General features: G+C 46.1%; 3 protein-coding genes across 3 annotated transcripts; all 3 read left to right on the forward strand.

The window, feature by feature from the left end:
* Positions 1-5,449: 5,449 nt before the first annotated feature.
* Positions 5,450-6,308, forward strand: F5891DRAFT_1201395 (uncharacterized protein; the record flags this gene model as incomplete). The annotated part of the gene is made up of 3 exons (XM_041368880.1): positions 5,450-5,505; positions 5,565-6,045; positions 6,093-6,308. The coding sequence occupies 3 exons, from the start codon at positions 5,450-5,452 to the stop codon at positions 6,306-6,308; spliced, it is 753 nt and encodes a 250-aa protein (XP_041216506.1).
* Positions 6,309-7,360: 1,052 nt separating this feature from the next.
* On the forward strand, positions 7,361-10,640 carry F5891DRAFT_1085099 (uncharacterized protein). The gene is made up of 6 exons (XM_041363463.1): positions 7,361-7,534; positions 7,586-7,651; positions 7,716-8,238; positions 8,298-8,846; positions 8,902-9,661; positions 9,714-10,640. Exons 1-6 carry the CDS (start codon positions 7,417-7,419, stop codon positions 10,386-10,388), a joined length of 2,691 nt encoding a protein of 896 aa, XP_041216507.1. The 5' UTR covers positions 7,361-7,416; the 3' UTR covers positions 10,389-10,640.
* A 6,085-nt stretch (positions 10,641-16,725) lies between these two features.
* Positions 16,726-18,501, forward strand: F5891DRAFT_989309 (uncharacterized protein; the record flags this gene model as incomplete). Its single annotated transcript, XM_041378055.1, has 9 exons — positions 16,726-16,916; positions 16,976-17,005; positions 17,054-17,254; positions 17,306-17,432; positions 17,491-17,711; positions 17,761-17,905; positions 17,964-18,101; positions 18,146-18,297; positions 18,354-18,501. The coding sequence occupies 9 exons, from the start codon at positions 16,726-16,728 to the stop codon at positions 18,499-18,501; spliced, it is 1,353 nt and encodes a 450-aa protein (XP_041216508.1).
* Positions 18,502-18,854: the final 353 nt, after the last annotated feature.

Consider the following 18,854-nt stretch of genomic DNA (forward strand, 5'->3'; position numbering starts at 1 on the left):
GTGGCCTTCTCTGAGGATCTTGACAACAGATTTGACATGTTCGTGAGGTGAGAGACGCGACGGAGTTGCCACAGCAGCCACAGGGAGACCTGTTGTAATGTCTATGAAACCAGAGTCAACAGATCGATTGAAGTTCTCATTGAGAACTGTCGAAGAGACCGGCATCCTTCGAGTAGTAGGTTGAATACGGAAAGCAGAATAAATATACAAGAAGTGATGGAATGAGTCTGATATGAACGTTAATGTGTCAAACAGCACGCACATCGATCAAACTTAGCGGTACTTGCAAAGGCCTTAGCAAAAGTTCACATGGCTTTGATATTCCAAAAAAGGTTTATACATCACGTTATCCTGAGAATCCGCTCTTGATCCAAATTCAAACCCAGTTTTACCAGTCCATCTATCGACGGTTTGCCTCATAGACGGGCTGGTCACCAGTCTAGTGGCTTAAGCTTGAAGGAGGATCAACAGACTTACAAACTGCAAACAGCAGGCAACAGCTTGGATCAGCGTGGCTTAGACTCAAAGGAGGATCGACAGACTCACAAACTGTGAACAGCAGGCAACAACTTGGATCAGCATGGCTCGAACTCAAAGGAGAATCAACAGACTCATGAACTACCAATGGCAGGCAACAGCTTGTATCAGTGTGGCTTGGACTCAAAGGAGGATCAATGCACTCATAAACTGTGAATGGCAGGCAACAACTTTGATCAGTGTAGCTCAAACTCAAAGGAGGATCAACAAACTCACTTTGTCTGTGGAACTTGAGGGTAGGTATTGTGTTGAAGAAGATGGAGGTGCATAACACACTATAGTAGGCAGGTGTAAGCATTAGCAATAGGCAGTTGAATACAAGTGGAAGTACCGCTATAGTTCTCAATTAGGTAATGTACTGGTCAAATCTGAGTGTGCAGGTGCAGGTGAGGGTCCAGGTACCCAAAATGCAGACCCCTACCCATACCCATGACCTGCACAGGTTACCCATACCTGCGCATATGCCTAGGTGTCACAACATATTATAAGTTTGATCACCATCAGCCAGCTAATACTAGTCTATGAAAGACCACATGTCACATTGACCGCTACCTATAATGGCACATCAACATGACATTTCCATAGCATAGTCATATATTCATTCATATATTTGTTGCATACTTGTAAGGTCCATATGAAAATGACACTTCCCTAGCATAGTCATATATTAGTGGTACTCAAAATAGGTTTTGGAAGGTTTTGAAACTCAGTTAAATGCTGGCTAAATGCTTCAAACTCACGGCTAGAAACCTCGGCTGATTCAAGGTCAGGCCAGCATTGTACGTTGGACTTCGAAACAACTATGCCTCCTGCCCATCATTAATGTGTTCAATGTTCTGCACACCTCAAATCTAATGCTCCATTGGACTTGAGGGCAATGGACGATGCATCAACCTCTCGAGGACCACCCAAAGAATCATCTGGACCACGACTAGCTATTCAGTGGCAAAGCAACCACGCTCTGACTGATACATTGGTAAATTATCTGACGACTCAAGCTGCTGATTGTAGGGTCCTATTTTACTCTGATGGGAAAAAAGCAATGGCCGCTGTCGACGACCATCCATCAGGGTCGGATAAAGGCCAAATCTACCAGAATATCGCCAAGCTCTTATTTGCAGGCCACCCTAAGTATGGTGCTACATACACCATCAATCCCAAAAAATTCTGTGATGCAGTTGGCAACCATATTGGAACGTATGTTGTTTTATTTTTTTGTTCTGTTCATAAAAATACTAGAATTTGTGCAGTCTTAGGGGTAAATACAAGAAACTTAAGGTGACATTTAGCAGCACCAGTGCTGGTGTGATGTCAGCTGAAGGGACCCAAGCAAAGAATCTATTAGGTGAGTCCCTGTCTCAATTTTTTAGTTCTCAATTGATTGATCATCGTAGATGCAGCACTTTCAGAGCTGCCATGGTACACAGAATTAGATGTAATTTAACATTCTAATTCGTCCATGGCCACAGTCACCCACTCCTCAAAGCCGGGCATTGATCACGCCAGTGTGCTATATTCACTCGTTCAATTGCGTGGTGGGGCTGGTCCCCCCACACACTTCAGCACTACTTTGCAATGGTCACCTCACGCTCCCACATATCCCTCACCTTCCAGTACTGTGCCTTCACATTATGGCCAAGCATACTCTCCTGGCCCTCATATACCTCATCATGCAAATACCCTTGAAACACCTCACGCTGGGAGTTTGCAATTCGCTCCTGCTCCTGCTCTCACTTCGGCTCCTGCTCCCCTCACTCCAGCTGCTACTCCCTTCACTCCGGCTGCTGCTCCTTTCACTCCAGCTGCTGCTCCCTTCACTCAAGCTGCTGCTCCCCTCACTCTGGCTCCTGCTCCCTTCACTCCAGCTCCTGCTCCCTCCCATACCGCCCCTTATAATACATCCCCCAATTCCACCTTCCTGGTCTCCCAACACCACAAGACACCCTCGACAATCATAACGCCAAAGATGATGACTTCGATCAAGACATTAGCGGACCATTTGATGCCCCACTTGGAGATTATTTCGAAGATGATGATATGATGGTCAACAGGACAACCGATAGCCCTTCCCGTGTTGCGGGGAAGAAACAGCAGCTTCCCTCATCACCATCGCCCCCTCCTAACACTCCAGAACCATTCCACAGGCCTACAAAATCCCTGGCATCTTCCTATAACAACCACTCAGTGTTTGGCTTACAGAAGCCGTTGAGCCATGGGGGACAATGCAGACGACCATCAGAGATGTCGTGGAGCATGTCGATGACACGAAATACTACCTCAACGTCAGACTACTTTGTGTCCCCAACTCCCCAGATGTCACTCCCAACCAGCACCAGCAGTTTGAAGAAGAAAAAAGCGAAATTGGACATGATGGAACAGGTGGACCAGATGAAGGATGAGATCCAGAGTATGCACTCTGATGCCATGTCCCGCCACGACAGCAAGCACCAGTGCTTCCTCATGAAGCTCGACATGAAGAGCAAGCACAATCACAATATCAAAAAGTATGAGTGGCTTCGCACTAACCACAAATATGAGGCCTCCCAAGCCACTGTAAGCCATCAGCAGCTGCAGGAGACTAAGGACACCAAAATTCACCTTCACGAGATGGATATCCAAGTCCATGAAGCCCATTCGTTGGTGCTTGAGAAAGAGGCAGAGACCCTTCGACTCAAAATCCAGTACCACCAAATGATGCAGGCTGGCAAGGCCGCATCAGATGGAGGAGCTGGATGAGTCTTTTTTTCGTCATGTTGTCATCTCCATTGTCTCTGTCATGTCATCGTGTCTCCATGTCTCTGTGTCATCATCTCCGTCGTCATCATCATCATCATCATCTCATCGTTGTCATCATCATCGTCTCGCTATCGTTGTTGTCTCGTTGTCATCATCATCTCATTGTCATTGTCTCGTCATCGTCATCACCATCTCATCATTGTCGTCGTCTTGTTATCTCATTATCATCTCATCGTCGCTCATCTATCTGTTGTCACTATGTCATTTGTTGCTGTATGTTTGTTTACATCCTTATGTTTTTTTTTTCCATTGCATGCACATGTTTTTGGTCTTGTAATTGTTGGTGCTTTCTTGATTGATATTTACATAGCTACATACATTTGTTGTACAGGTGTTTAAGTGGTAGTACATGTTCAATCAAACATTGTGGTGAATCATCCTTCCCTATGGTGTGCATTTGAGTGAGGACTGTCAAAGAGTGCATTCATCAGCCTTGCACGAGCAGCTTGACCTGGAGTCCCTTCATAAGTCCTGTCCTCAACAACTTCTTCACCATCTGGATACTCAACTTCTCAATCAATGAAATCTTCCCCCTCGGCACGAGCTCACTTTAGAGAACTCTTGTATGTTCCATCCCTCTTGCGATGCTCGATTTCAAAGTGAATGATCATGTTGTGTAGGATAATGCAGCACTTGATCCACTGCACGGCAAACTCAAGGTCTTTCTCAGCCTGAATTCTGAACTGGAGCTCTCAAAGGGGACTGGAACCATCCCTTCAAAACAGCAAATCTGTGTTCAACACGAACATGGATCTAAAAAAATTCAATTTACTGAAATATAAATCTCAAAAAAAAATACCTTAGAGAGATGATAATTAAATGTCTTCTGGTCCTTAGTCAACCGCCCATTGCGAGGCTTCTTGAAAGGGGCAATGCACCATGGCTCCAATGGATATGCACTGTCAGCCCACACCCAATGACTATCAGGTAGAAGGTCAGCATGCTCTTCATAGAGATGGGTAGATCGAAAAGCGAATGCATCATGGACACTCCCAGGATGACCCAGAGAATAATCCACAATGAGAAGGTTATGGGGCAAAATGACTGCCTAGAATTAAATCAATTTTTGCACATGAAGATCAAAAAAAAAATACCTGACAGCCAAGGGAATATTTAGATTTCCTATCATAAAATGTCTCACCAAAGTAACCAGGTTTGGTGAAAAGATTCATAGTTGAGCCATCAATTGCTAGAAAGCCACCCTTCCACTCTGGGCAGGTACACGACTCGGCAAATTTGCAAGCCAAGTCAGCATCCTCAGAATTATCCACTGGGAAGCAGATAAACTGATCGTGAGCATCAAGCACTGCAATCATCACACGATTAGTGCGATTAACCACAGACCCAACACTCATGCCTGCCCATTGAGCAACATCTTCAAGAGTAATAGCATTTCCATAGTGGCCAGCTTGATTCAAAAAAATGGCAAGTTGAATGGAGACAGGGGGCTGAGGATTGTTGGACTGGTTTTGGAAGATGGAATGATCAGAGATAAAATTGAGGATGTCATCAAAGATCTCGGGGTTAACATGGAGTTTTTGCTGAAATAAGTGAGGGCGGTGTTCTTCATGATGAACCAACATGTGAAGCTGAGGTGCTCATGGGGGAGGCTCATTGGGCTTATGGAGTACACAAGCCCTCTTAACCTCATCACGAAGAGCATTAATGGTGTCACGGAGGTGGTTGTAAGGCACAGCAATGTCATCGGAGGATATAGAACCATCACTGGAAGAATCTGAAGCCCCTGTCATAGGGGAGAGGGGGGAGGGGGGGAAGGCAAGCTAAAAGATAGATTGATTGAATTATCATCATCTGAAGTAGTGGAAAGGGAGTCCTCGGAGTCAGAATTGCTCTCAAAGTCAGACCAATCATCCAGGATATCCTGGTACTGTAGCTTGGCCAGGAAAAGTTCGACCTGGTCTACAATAGCCAGGAGTTCTTTACGGATGGATGGTTGAGGCATGGTCACAATCGGGGAGTCGAGGGAATCAAAACTCCTATCCATTTGTGTATATGTGACATAGTTTGTGGCGGAGTTTGAAATTTCGGAAAGTTCCAAAGTTTTGTCTCACAGTGAGCATGCTGATGCCATCGTCGACCTCACCATCCAGCCTCAATGCTTACACACAGCACTGAGCAGGACATCAAATTTTCAGGTGTCACCAACCCAAGGTAAGTATTTTTTTTGCCTCCTGTAAGTTCCAGCTAACATATTCACCCTTATCTTACAGGAAATCTATTCTAGTGCCAGTCCCACACATGACCAACAGCGGCTCAATTTTACCGCCAAGCCACTGGTTCCTCACTACCCCCTACACCTTCTACACTCCCCTTCTTGTGGGATTGACTCTGCACTCACTCCAATCCAGCCGGCTCATAGGTTTACACGACCCCTTATGCCTGATGCAGTCTTTCAACCACCCCAACCTGTACTATGCCGCAGTACAGCCTAAACCGTCCATGAAAAAGAAGGCGGTTCAAGCCATTGCTGGTTTCATCAAGTCACAGCATGCTACCCATACTGGGATTGTGCATGGCTTCTTGAAGTTGGAGTGTGAGGAACTTGCTGAGCAACTGCGAAATGACTATGGCTTATCTGCCAAACATTACCGCACCAGTATGGGCCCACAAGAGCATAGCACTACTCAAGATCCATCATCCACTTCAACTCCAGGCTCGAGGGGCGGCAACATCCTGGAAAGCAGCTCGAAGGTAGCCATACTCTCCACATCATCTTTCACTTTACCTTACATCTGCAGATCTTTTTCATGTGTCCTCCTCCCCTCGGCACTTATTTAGTCCCTCCGGCATTCACTACCTTCCTTCCAGTACTGCGCCTTCACAATATGGCCAATACATACTCTCCGGGCCCTCATATACCTTATCACGCAAATGCCTTTGAAACACCTCATGCTGGGAGTTCACAATTCGCTCCTGCTCCTGCTCCCTCTTTTTTTATGAATGTTAACATTTGAAATATAATGTATATCTACTATGGGTTGCTTTTTTTTACTCTATGTACGACTTTCCCCTATGAACATACATTTTGAAAAATTTTTAGTGTTTGAATCTCCAACTTTGTGCCAACATGCGCTGAGCATGTTTTGAGCAAGTTGAAACCAACTTTAACCAAGAATTCAGAGTGTGTTTAGCATGTTAAGCAAGTTTTCAAAAGGTTCTAAAAGGTTTCAAAAGTTATTTTGAGTACCACTATTCATTCATATATTTGTTGCACACTTGTAAGGTCCATATCAAAATGACATTTCCCTAGCATAGTCATAGTACATTCATTCATATATTTGTTGTGCACTTGTAAGGTGCATATCAAAATGATATGTTCCTGGCATAATCATATATTTTTTCATATACATGTTGTGCAAAGATAATGATATATAATTCTAAATCAAGAGATCATAATGGGTTCTATTTGTCAGCTCTACCTGGTCATATCAATTTCAGGTTGATTTCCAGATCATAGATGTCAGAGCATTAACCAAAGATTGATCTAGTCCCATTAGTACTTGAGAATTGAAGCTCAACTCTTTTAGTCTATCTAGGTCTTTCCCTAGGGCCAGAAAGCACTGCATGCCTTTGCCCAAAAACCCATCACCAATCCTGTCATCCCAGTTCACTTCTCATAGCTAACATTTCTGATAATGTCATTGTTTCCTCCAAATCACATCAAAGTGAACCTTAAAGAGTATACTTCCTGTAGAAATCTGTGTAAATTTCAATTATTGTATAAAAAGTAATATTTGTACAAGAGTGTACTAACAACTAGAAGTGTACAAGTATATCTATCTATACAGCCTGTTACAGATTTATATAATGGGGGGGACCTTACCGTAACTCTATCTGTTCATCTAGTTTTCTCCCAAGTCTGACATCTGTGACATTCGAATACAGATAGACTACTAGGTACGGACTATCATCCTAAATGAGCTTCCGCATCGACCCCCTTATAGGTGGTGTCCTACTGGATGTTATGACCGGATAATTTAGTATTTTAGAATTTTCAAACTCCACCAGTCCTTCTTACCTTTTGCTCGTCAGTCTCGTCGTCGTTGTCCGTCCTTGTTGAATATGTCTTCATATAAATCAGCCGCGTTCAGAAACAAACTGCCCTCTGATCCCTCGGAATCAAAATTTCACCCTCAAGTTCCAACACTCCAAGAACTATTCCCTGCCTGGTCAAATGAAGGTGCGTCCTTATTTTACAACATGACGTTTCGTTAATTATCCATACTTTCAGATCTCCAGTCTCTCCTCAATGAGGTCGGCGGTGATCTTGAGCTTGCAGTCACTCGAATCAGTGAAGGTATGTCGTATTCGTTTTTCCATTTTTCTTGTCATGGTTTTGTTAATTCCGTAACAACCCATAGGGCACGCAGAACAATGGGGTTCAGTTACGCGCAAAAAGGACAAAAAGACTCCTGTAGCTCAGCACGCACCGTCAAAGGACCCAAACATCTCACGTAGTGACTCGCGCGGCGGTCGAGGTGGACGCGGGGGACGCGGTGGTTCTGGTAGAGGCGGTCGTGGTCGAGGTGGCGCACGGGGTGCACCTGCAGTCAATGGTCATACTTCTTCTCGTGCCAAATCTTCTGCCCCCGCTCCCGAAGACAAGCCAGCGCAGGTTGAGGATCTCACTGAACATGCTGTTGATAAGCCAGAGTTGAATGGAGGTTGGAGTGTTGCGCAGGATGCAAATGAATTGACTACAGCTACCACCTGGCCTTCAGAGCCTATAATTGCTGAATCGGCTCCTGCTCAATCGCAGCCCACGATTTCTGCTCCGTGGAGTGCTAATACTGGCTGGGGTAATGTGGCTACCGTGTCCAAACCTCCTATATCATCTGCTAAACTGCCGGCAACTTCCAAACTTTCCTGGGCTCAGATTGCAAAGTGCGCATCGATTAAGAATTTAGTTTGATCTTCCACAGCTAATCATTACTTGTGCGCAGACCACAAGAGAAACTCGTCGCAGCGTCACCCCCTGCGCCTCCTTTACCATCAGTTATCGCCCCTGCATCCGAATCAGCCTTTGAACACGCTCCTCTTCCACCAGCTGTTAATGGCAATGTAGAACCAGTATCTGAAGGTTGGGAGGATCCGACAACCGTCCAGCCTCCTGAATGGGATGATGAGCCTCAACACCAAGCCCAACACCAACCCCCTGTAGACGCTTGGGTTACTTCTCAACCTCTGTCGATGTCGGAGCCAGAACCCGTACCGGAGCCCCCCACTGCAGTACAGGAGGAACCCGCTGCTCCCGCACCCGAGCCTGTGGCTGTCGTGTCAGCTCTTCCGACCCAAATTCAAAAGCAGGATGCGCCTACTCGGTCCAAATCGCCTGTATCTCTTTCTTCGCGGCCCGCGGTTCGTAGCAAGTACAAGGGCATCGATCAAGCTGTTGTCATGCCTTTGTCGACTAGTTTCACTCCTGGCCTGGACAAAGTAGGCATGCAGTTTGGAAGTTTGAGTCTTGGTGGAGACGTCATCGAGCCCATGCCGTGAGTCAAAATTTAGAACTAATATGAGGATCATCAACTGATATCTTTTGGTCAGCGTCGAACCTTCCGTAGTTGAACAGCAGCCATCCCCACAGCAGGCCACACAGCCACTCTCGCCTCTTGCGCCTCCTCCACCTGTTCAGCAACAAGAACCTCAACAGATCACTCCCGCGTCTGCACCGTCTGTCGCCGCCTCTATCGCTACTTCTCCCTCGCAGCCTGTTCTCCCGCCTCCAGTGCAGCCTGTTCTTCCACCTTCGCAAACAACTCAATTTGTACCTCCCCAACCTACAGCACCAATCCCACAGGTACCTCAACATGCTCTTGCACCTTCGATGTCCCTTCCTACACTTCCGCCGTCGAGCACCAGCTTCACCCAGCAGCCTCCCTCGCAGCCGCAGCACCAGCCTCAGCATCAACACCAGCACCAGCCGCCACACCAGCCGCAGCCGCAGCCGCAGCATCAACCTCAACACCAGCCTCAACACCAGCCTCAACATCAACCCCAGCACCAACCTCAGCAATTACCACAACTTCAGCCGTATGCTGCCCACTTGCACTTAGACAGCCCGCAAACGCAGTCTCAACAATACACCCCTGCCCAGCAGGTGCAGGCCCAGTCCGCGGCGTACTTCCGGCAAGATGCACCATACTTCAATGCACCAACGCCTCCTCAACAGCAGGACTACAGTGCATCCATGAGTGGTGGTATGGGTCCCTTTGGACAGATTGGGACGCAGCATCAGCAGCACCAATCGCAAGGTAGCCACTTGAGCGGCTTTGGAGGTAGTGAATACTATGGTGACAATCAACGTGTCAGTACACTGTTCCGGCTTGTTGTATCTTGTGTTCTGATTATAAGTGCAGCAAGGTTTTTATGACTCATATGCGCAATCTCCAGGGTTTGGCGGCAATCGTAATGTCCTAGGTCATGATGATGTCAAGGGTCTTCCTACCTCACAACACCAGCACCAACATTCACAACCCCCCTCGTCGGTTATCCCTCCCTCTACATCTCAGTCATCGCAACCTGCTACCGCAAGCACACAGCAACCCTACGCCCCGCCGATGCCCTACTTTTATCCGTATCCTCAAAACCAGTATTATGGCAGTCCCTACAACCAAGGTTACCCTACACCCTTTGTTAAGTACCCTGCTCCTACTCCGCCAGCAATGTTCCAGCATCAACACCAGCCCGCAAAACAGAGTGACGGGTTGAGTATGGGTGCGGGCGTGCAACGCGGATTTGGCGGGTATACCGATGATATCGGGTACCACCAGCCCCCGCAGCAGCAGACGCAAAACAACCACCATACATCCAGTGAGAGGCAATTGTACGGACATGGACAGGGGTTTTTGGGTCGGGGAGTAGCTGCACAGAGCGGGTCGCCTGAGGCATCTTACCGCAAAGATTCAGGGCAAGGGGTTGGTGTGCAACAGCAACCTGCAGGCCGCGGCGTGCGGGGACAGTACCCGCAGGTGCAGGCTAATTCAGAAGGCAACTTCTACCCATACCAGCCAGGTCGCCAATACTGGCAGTAGGTGAACGCGTAAAGGGTGCTTTCTGCCTAGTCTCTATTTTTGTACGTATGTGTTATTGATACTGACCAGTGTCCATATACGCGTTCTGTTCGTGTTCACGCTCATACTGTTTCTTCTCTTTCTCTTGATGTCACGTTTCTATAGTCTGCATTATGTGTTGCATTGCAGTACCGTTCTAGCACCACTTTCTCGTATTGTGAATAAGACTGAGAGAGCTCGTCGATATCGAGAAGCTCTCCGAGTAATGCGCTACTGTGACGTTTTGAGTAAACGACTGCGCTCATGCGACGAAGCTTTGCTATGTGTGGTCCTTCATTAACATTTGAAAGTAACTGTGAGCTTTCCACTGGTTGCTCCAATGTTTCCTGCAGGGATCTTCCAGGAACCGCCATCAACTCAGCAACTACTCGAAGGATGACGGTTATTGCCGGTGTCGGCGGTAAGTGCATCATGTTCGAAAACGCTCAAATCATACTTATAAGTTATCATGATCAGCAAGTCCAAGTCTTGGCATTGGCGCATTTTTCTCACATACGAGGATCCTTTACTACAGCAATCCACTCAAACCGGTATGAAATAACATCCAGAAGGCTCGTGAAATATTTATGTAAGGAAATGGGTAGGGGGTGCGGAAAAATGGAAGGGCTTCGGAAAAGTTGCAGCATTGGCCGGGCGGCGTCACTGTTCGCCAGATATAGAGTGTGTAATTGAAGATGTTCTTTGACCAAATCTCTCGCCTTGACCAATACCGAGAAGAATGATATAATTACTAAACCCGATTGCTGCAGACTTCGTTGTTGGCGGTGTTCTTGCGCGACCTAAGGTAGTGGATTGGCATTTGCTGCATTCTCCACAGCAATTGATTTGTTTGTACGGAGGGAACTGCAGTCAGAATGAGTGTGCTATTATGTTTTAACAAACACGTTGTCATTCTTTTAGCGACGACTAAGTGCTAAGTCTTCATACATATTACGAGGACACCCCTTCGGGATCAGTCCGCTCTTCGACTCGGAATAGTAGCAACTCGGTAAATACAATATCAGCAGTCTCGTCTCTCGTTCGTCTCTGATATCTCCTCAATACCGTATCCCGTTCTCCTAATTAGAGCGATACTGCTGCTGTACAACAAATATACCAGCCTGCATCACCAAAAGTCCAGAAAACCGGTATTACCTTATTCGGCTGACGGTCACGGGATTTTCTGGGTCACGGGTTTTGAGTGTTGAAAAGATGACGCCAGCGCTCGATCATTATGACGTCGAGTAGTTCATAGCTTACCGTTGTTCCCATGTATGCTATGCAAATGAGATCCTTCTATGATCCTGATATACCAATGATATACTGCTCTAAGTTTGATCCCTCCCTGATATTCTGCGCAATGCATACAGTCCACTTCGAACGCACAGTCAATGGAAGGAGCTCGTCGAGTCCATCGCGGATTCATGTATACATTGTACTTGGATTCAAATGATATACTGTTATAAGTCTGATCCATGCGTGATATTCCCTTAGCATGCGTTCCGAGTCTGATAAAGTGTGATAATTACAAAGCTCCATATCCCTCTTGTGCAAGAACATCCTCATCAAGCTCCTCTCCCTCGTCAGCTACAATTGCATCTTCCTCGTCCAAATTGTTAGTATTTTCATCCTCGCTATTCTCACTGCCCTCCTCGTCAATCTCTTCGGCATCCCCTCCCCAAGGTTCGTCCAACTCTCCAAAATTAAGGTCTTTGTTCTCATCTGCGTCCTCCACATTGACGTCACTCTGCAGAAGCTTGTATAGATCTTCGGGCATCTTGTGGCCCACATCACCTCCTTGAAAACGCATGAACATATCCCTATCTACGAAACTAAATGAATAATTAGATGAGCGTACACCGTAGCAGTAGCAAAGGCAATATGTACTGATTCACATAATAATACATGTAGTCCATATCCTTGTCTTCAGGCGGACGGACGAATGAATGTCCAAGTTGGGTGTCAGTCTGTCCATATGCAAATCCAGGAATTAAGTGAACTCCCCAGATCACTTGATCGGGATCGACGAAGCCAAAGCTGTCAGGATCATCTCGACTGAAAAATCCAATGCAATGGAGTCATTTGGCAGACCACCCAGCTTTGAAGGCAATGTCTCGCCTGAACCAACACACAAACAACACATGCATGTGAGTAGGTGCTGCTTGAGAACCACCGGGACCATAGTACCACACATTGACATGGAATACCTTGATAATACGAGCATACCAATAGGGATGTCAGGTCCTCGTCATTCTCATGTGACAACATCATGATGTCAGCATGATTTTGGGGATTCATTGAATCTTGCTCGCAGCGAAGGTCGTAGGTTGTATAGTTGATGCGCAGGATACTGTGTTCGTAGAGCTGATTGTTAGTGAGAATCACCTGGCTCCTATCTTCATCAGAGAATGCATACTCGTCTCCAGAGTACTCGAGACCACGTAATCTTGCCAATAGATGGTTTTTCAATCTCGGAATGAAGTCCTATGACACCATATGAATAAATCAAAAAATACTTGAATGAACTACTTACTTTGACTGCCGGGTCTTCTGCCAGGTCGCCGAGCCATCCAGTCATATCATATGATGCTTTGGGATATTTGGAAATATGATGGTGTGCGGTAGGTGAGGTACGTTCATGTGGTACGCTGGGTGCCTTGAGTAATTCCTCACGTCGTTGGACAATCCGTGCAATTACCTGTTCATGGGCTTCGAGGTGGGTCATTGTAGTGACCATGGTCTTCTTATTCTTGGCTGTCCTAGGGTACCAGCGCTTAGCTCGCCGATGTTTGAGTTCTCCCTAGAAATAGGATGTCAGATATTCAACCATTCAATTTGATATAATCTCACCGGCTGTGTAGAAAAACTGTCTGTAGTACCGAAACATCGAATTGTGTTAGGATAATGTCCAAGAGCATGAAACTTGTAAGTCGACAAATTGAGGGCCTTGAACTTGGGACTGGACTTCTGCTTCCCTTTACCTGAAGATGAAGGTTGTTTGGCTGCTAATGCAGCCTCTCGACGTCCTCGTGCTGCATACTCATGAGGGAGTTCTGTTGTATGGTAGTAGCTACACGTAGTCTTGAAGAATTTTCGGACAGATTGGCCTAAGACCGTCATTGCAGTATCAAACAAGGTGAGCGAGTCTTCTGTGTGCATTCGAAGTTTGGCATATGCATGCCAAACAGAGAGATCAAATAGAAGGTCAAGGACAATCTTATTATGGTTGTCCAGCAATAGCTTCTCAAAGACGGGAATAGCACACTAGAAAGATTGAAAATAAATAAACAATCATTAAAGTTGACTCAGACATACTTGTAATAGGTCCTCAAAGTCACGAGCTGCAAGTTTTTTCATGGCAGAAGCGTTACTGTGGAAGCGATGTATAGTTCCCCTGCCAAATGTTGGTACTTTTCGGTATCTAGTATGAAACACTGTGAGCTTGCAAGACAACTGGTACGCAAAATCAAACTACTGTTTGTTGAGATCTGGAATCATGTTCCCTCCAGCTGCGTGAAGTATCCGCATCAAATGGGTAAATTTGGCCTTCCAAGTGCCAAGCTCAAACTCGTGAAGCTGATTGACGAGGAACATATTGAACATGTTGAATGCATGTCGCGCGAGTTTCTCAGAAAATGCAGACTGAATCTATATATTAGTTAACAGGATGCAGAGTATATAATGCTGCTTACTATGATTGGAACATGCGAGGCTTCATCAAGTATCACTTTGACACGACTCCCACCTACAGGGACTCCAAGCCGGAAAATCAAGGTACGGGCTTCTTCAACACTGCGCCGTCATCAGAAGTCGTCAACACGTCTGTTAGTCACACGACCCTTCATGTCGAGTTTCATGCCCATCTTGTGGACATCCTCCTTCTTGACCAGGCAGCATGGACAGGGATGCCATCCGAGAGACTTTATAGTAGCGAGTAGAACCCTGCGCAGTGAAAAACACATTAATGCCTCATGTCCAGTCATGCATCAAATGAAACATGTACTTACTTCTCAGGATAGTCTGCCGAATATGAAAAGAAATGTGGAAATACTCTTCGTGTGATACCATCAGAGCACCGGATCACTATTCTGTGTTCATAGGCTTCCATAAACTTACCATCCAGAAGTAACCTCCATATTGCTTGCATCAGTTCATGTTTCAGATGCGTATGCACTTCACTCATTGTAGCCTCGCCGAAGATATCCACGTAGATTTCTTGTAGATTATTTGGAAGCTGAAGGAGATACTGAGATACTGATATTAATGAAAATGAGTGGTACATACTGTTGGAATATATGCCAAATGATGCAAAGCACGAGCCGTGGGCTTGCCTCGTGTATACTTGGACTGATTCCCAAAAAAGACGTAAAACGGCCAGAGGGAGGCATCCCCAAAGTTCGCCAGGTGTGTAGCATCTGACCACACCATGAGCGAGGCAACAACACGCTCAAGGTGATCTTCAGGGTCATGAGGGAGGGCATTGACCTCTGTGTAAGCTTCCATCAGTGCAGGGGACGTGTATGCCTCCCCAAACACTTTGACCGTCCGATGATTGGGTGTAGTCCAGAACTGTTCAAACGGTGTCATATTGAATGACTGTGAGATGTCACTCTCGAACACATGTGTGATGATGTTGGTCAAAGAGTGATGATGAACACCTGAGATCTCGAGTTCAGGAGCCTCAGTTTCTGATAGAAATTTTGTCTTCTCCTTTGGTAGTCGGATCTTCACAGTAGATTGGTGCCATCCGTATTCCTCTCAAAAGGGGTTAGACTTATCTTCAATGTACTTGTCCAACAGCTTCATTTCGTGCGTGAAATTGAATCCACTTAGGTGAGCGAGGGAGCAACGAGGATCTGAACTTAAGAACTCTGCAAGATGATTGACATTGACTGCCGAGTTACTATTGGTGCCAGAGTAATGCCACGCCATCAGAACTCCGGAAGTGTGGTTTGAGAAGCCATCAAACAAGTGCTTGGCGCTAATTTCAGGTGTAGAGAGACCAGGGTGCACTCCACGAAGTGCCGCTTGGTCACTGTCCAGGATTGGTGCATCTGTCACTCTCTCCAAGGTCAAGAGACCCTCTGGAGCTAAAGTGGGATGTGTTGGGTACACACGATGAAGTTCCATGACGTCAGGTTTGGTCTGGAAAGGGATGTGCGCAGGGCGGGGATCTTCTGGCTCAGAAGATGGTGCTGGGGACGGAGATGGTGATTGAACATGTTGAGATTCATCTGCTTCGTGCAGAACACGCCCTCGTTGCTGCTGGTTAGTGGAAGGCATATGTGCAAGGTGCATGGCTGATCCAGGGAGGTAGTCAATGAAGCACCGAGGCATTCATACCGTACGTCCGGAGTGCTTTGAAGTGACTGGGGGAGGTGAGGGTGAATGGGGGATGTTTGATGGTCCTGCAATACTTTCGGGCTGTAACACAATATGTAGTCTAAATATCAGATCACAGTGAAACTGTTAATAAACCTCACTTGTTCAAAATCTATGGTGTTGGCACCCATATCCATGTCCGCATAATCTTGCGGGCCCTCATTGTCAATACCTAGTTGAATTAATTCTGCATGATCACTCTATGCTCGTTTGGATTTCTTGCTGCTTGCCTTGTCCGACTTTCGCTTTTTCTTGGTGTGGTACAGTGGGTCAGCAAGTTTCAAGGCCTGTTTCTGTGAGCACTGCGAAACATGCGCAGAGAGTTTCTTCTGAGCTGTAAAGGTCCTGCCGCATGCAAGACAAGGCAGATCCATATAGATTAAAAGTGCGAAGTGAGGGCGTAGTGCAGGTGTAGTTCAAAGTGAGGGTATAGTGCAAAAGCACACAGTGAGGTGCAACAAGCATGGCTGGATGAGCTGAACTGATAACATCGCACATTTGAGTACTTGTATCAGGGAACCATTCTGATTTGTCATGTCTACATACAGACAAGGTGAATGTGATGATTCACGACATCTAGATAAGTCTATTCTGAAGGCGGGCAGAAATGAGCCATTGATCCAAATGTCAGAAGCTCAGGACACACACCTAAGATCCTCACTGCAAAGAGCGTAAAGTTTGGCTAACACATCTAGCAACAGCTTACACGTCCAGGGCAAATTGAATCTGGACATTCTCATCCGACAAGACCAGGCTGAAGGCAAATATATGTTGATGAGACCGTTGTGCAGCTGATTATGGCAGTTTTGATATTGCAAGGCAGCGCCGCAGAGGCAAGGTGGATTCAAACCCCAATATCAATATGTCAAAACAACATGTCTCTCAGCGCGATTAAGTTACACTTTATCTCATCTTACCTCCTAGCTCCATCGTGGCCATGGCTCACAAAAAAGGCTCAAAACGACCTACTCCTGCAGTAATTCTCTCAGATTCTGATAGCGATTCGTCCTCCCAATCATCTGGATCAGGAGATGACTCATCTTCATCGGATATTGAATCCCTTCCGTCTCCAGAAATCAAAGCCAAGCCTCGCAAGGAGGCTAGAAAACATGCAAAAAAGGTAGCCAAGTAAGTCTGGGTCATTCAATAATCTAAGATCAATATACTAATAGCGCATATATCTATAGAAAAGGCAATCGGGGTGGTAAACACGAAAGGTAATGATCGCATCACATTGTTTAAGGTATTATTAATGCATTGTCTAGTAATAGTAAGAGGGGAACGAGTCCGAGGGATCGATGCTTGCATATTGCACACTGGATACCTTGTGGCATCAACATGTTCTGCAGTCTGAGGGACGTATTCTGCACTGCCAATCTGGTGAGGCAAGATGAGGCTGCACAAGACTTATCCGAGCCAGAAGACGAAGCTGCTAAAAAGGAGCGCAAGGAGATGCTCGCACATCTGTATGTATTTGAATCTTGTTGACATTTCTTAAGCAACTAATTTCTTCATAGGACTAAGGACGTCCAAGAGCATCACATGAATACCTTTCAGAGGATTGTCTTGTTGGTGCCGCACCTGGGTGTGCTTGCTAGAGGTAACAAGAAGCAACAAAGAGAACTAGATAGGATTCTTGCTGAGGTACGTCTCTAGGGTTGCTGTATGTGCAAATTGTTTTGTGTTGACTTATCGCAAACAGATGCAAGATATCATGGGCCAGATTCGCTCTGAAGACACAAGTCATCTCAAGCCCTTCATCAGGCGTTATGCAGCTTCTGACCCTGACAGCGACGGCTTGCATCCTCCTATCTACTCGGACCATTCGAAGTCTCGTGCCAAGATGGGCATGAATCACCCGCAGCTGGCCGGTATGCTCTGTCCAATCAAGCACATGCAATCCTATCAAAAAGAGCCAAGAAAGTACATGTATAACAATTCTAATTTAGTGTTATCTCTCATTCCTTTACAGAGTTCAAGCGCAACTGCAAAATGGCGAGATCAAAGTTCATGCAAGCATTTGGCTGGCACTTGCTTATGCCGGCAATCCTCTGGGAAAAGACTTCGACCCCGATAATGTCCAGGAAGGATTTTTGCCAGGCTATCTCCTTAAACGAGTAAGGGGTTTTTTTTATAGTAGGATTAGGTTTATTGACACACTCCTCATACATTCAGGTTCTAAGGCATATTTACACGAGTCCTTCCTCTGCACTCATCGATGACGGAGAGAAGACTACTGTTCGTTCTGGCAATGCAAAACTTCACAACATGCAAAAGGTAGAGGCGGAACACATTGCCTATGCCTTCATTCAAGTACATTTTCCAATATTATATCAACAGCTGATTTAATCTACCAGTGGCAGGCTCGCTATGGAATATCCTCGCATGACAAGTGGTCCGAGAATGACGGAAAATACAGTTACTGTGATGCATACTACCGCACCATCAAAGCTATTCACGAGGCACCCGACCCCGATTGGGCGAAGTCCCTTCTTGAGTGGTGGAATAAGTGAGTGTTGTTTTTTTCACGCCCGCATAATATATTCAAGCTCTATAATTTTGAAGTGCAGTGTTCACTAATAAGAAGGGTGTACTCGACTTCAACCTTAGCGAAAACGAAGATGAAGAGGATGACTATGCTTTGATGAAGAAACAATTTGTGATGCGTACAGTAAAGGGACAGGCTGAGGTGCGGTTTTATTTTATTTTATGATGCGTTTTTCACTTGTCTTTCCTTCAGCCTGGACCTGTTGACGTGCAGCCAATAAAACACCTCTCGAGCCTGACTCCGAAACATCAATGATGGACACTACAACTACTACATCTACGTCAAGAATGGAACTATCCTCTCCTGCAACTACCCCTCCTCCAGAAGACCTGATTGTGTCGCCAGCTGCAAGGCCCATTCCTAGACCTCGCCCCATCAAACCTACCACTCAACATGCTTCTTCAAGTTCAGGTGCTCATGTTCCTCCTGCACCTACTCCGTCTCCTGCATGAGCATTGGCTCCTACTAATCATTTGCCGAAGCCTGCCTCAGTCGCCACTGTGCCCCATACCATCATG

Source organism: Suillus fuscotomentosus (assembly GCF_016647785.1).
Source record: "Suillus fuscotomentosus strain FC203 chromosome Unknown F5891scaffold_296, whole genome shotgun sequence".
In the NCBI taxonomy this organism is placed as follows: domain Eukaryota; kingdom Fungi; phylum Basidiomycota; class Agaricomycetes; order Boletales; family Suillaceae; genus Suillus; species Suillus fuscotomentosus.

Bases quoted from the DNA above. Each gene is read 5' to 3' on its own strand.
- F5891DRAFT_1085099 (XM_041363463.1), top strand. From the start codon at position 7,417: ATGTCTTCATATAAATCAGCCGCGTTCAGAAACAAACTGCCCTCTGAT. The intron at 8,239-8,297 runs GTGCGCATCGAT...ACTTGTGCGCAG, and splicing joins TCCTGGGCTCAGATTGCAAA to ACCACAAGAGAAACTCGTCG. The intron at 8,847-8,901 runs GTGAGTCAAAAT...TCTTTTGGTCAG, and splicing joins GACGTCATCGAGCCCATGCC to CGTCGAACCTTCCGTAGTTG.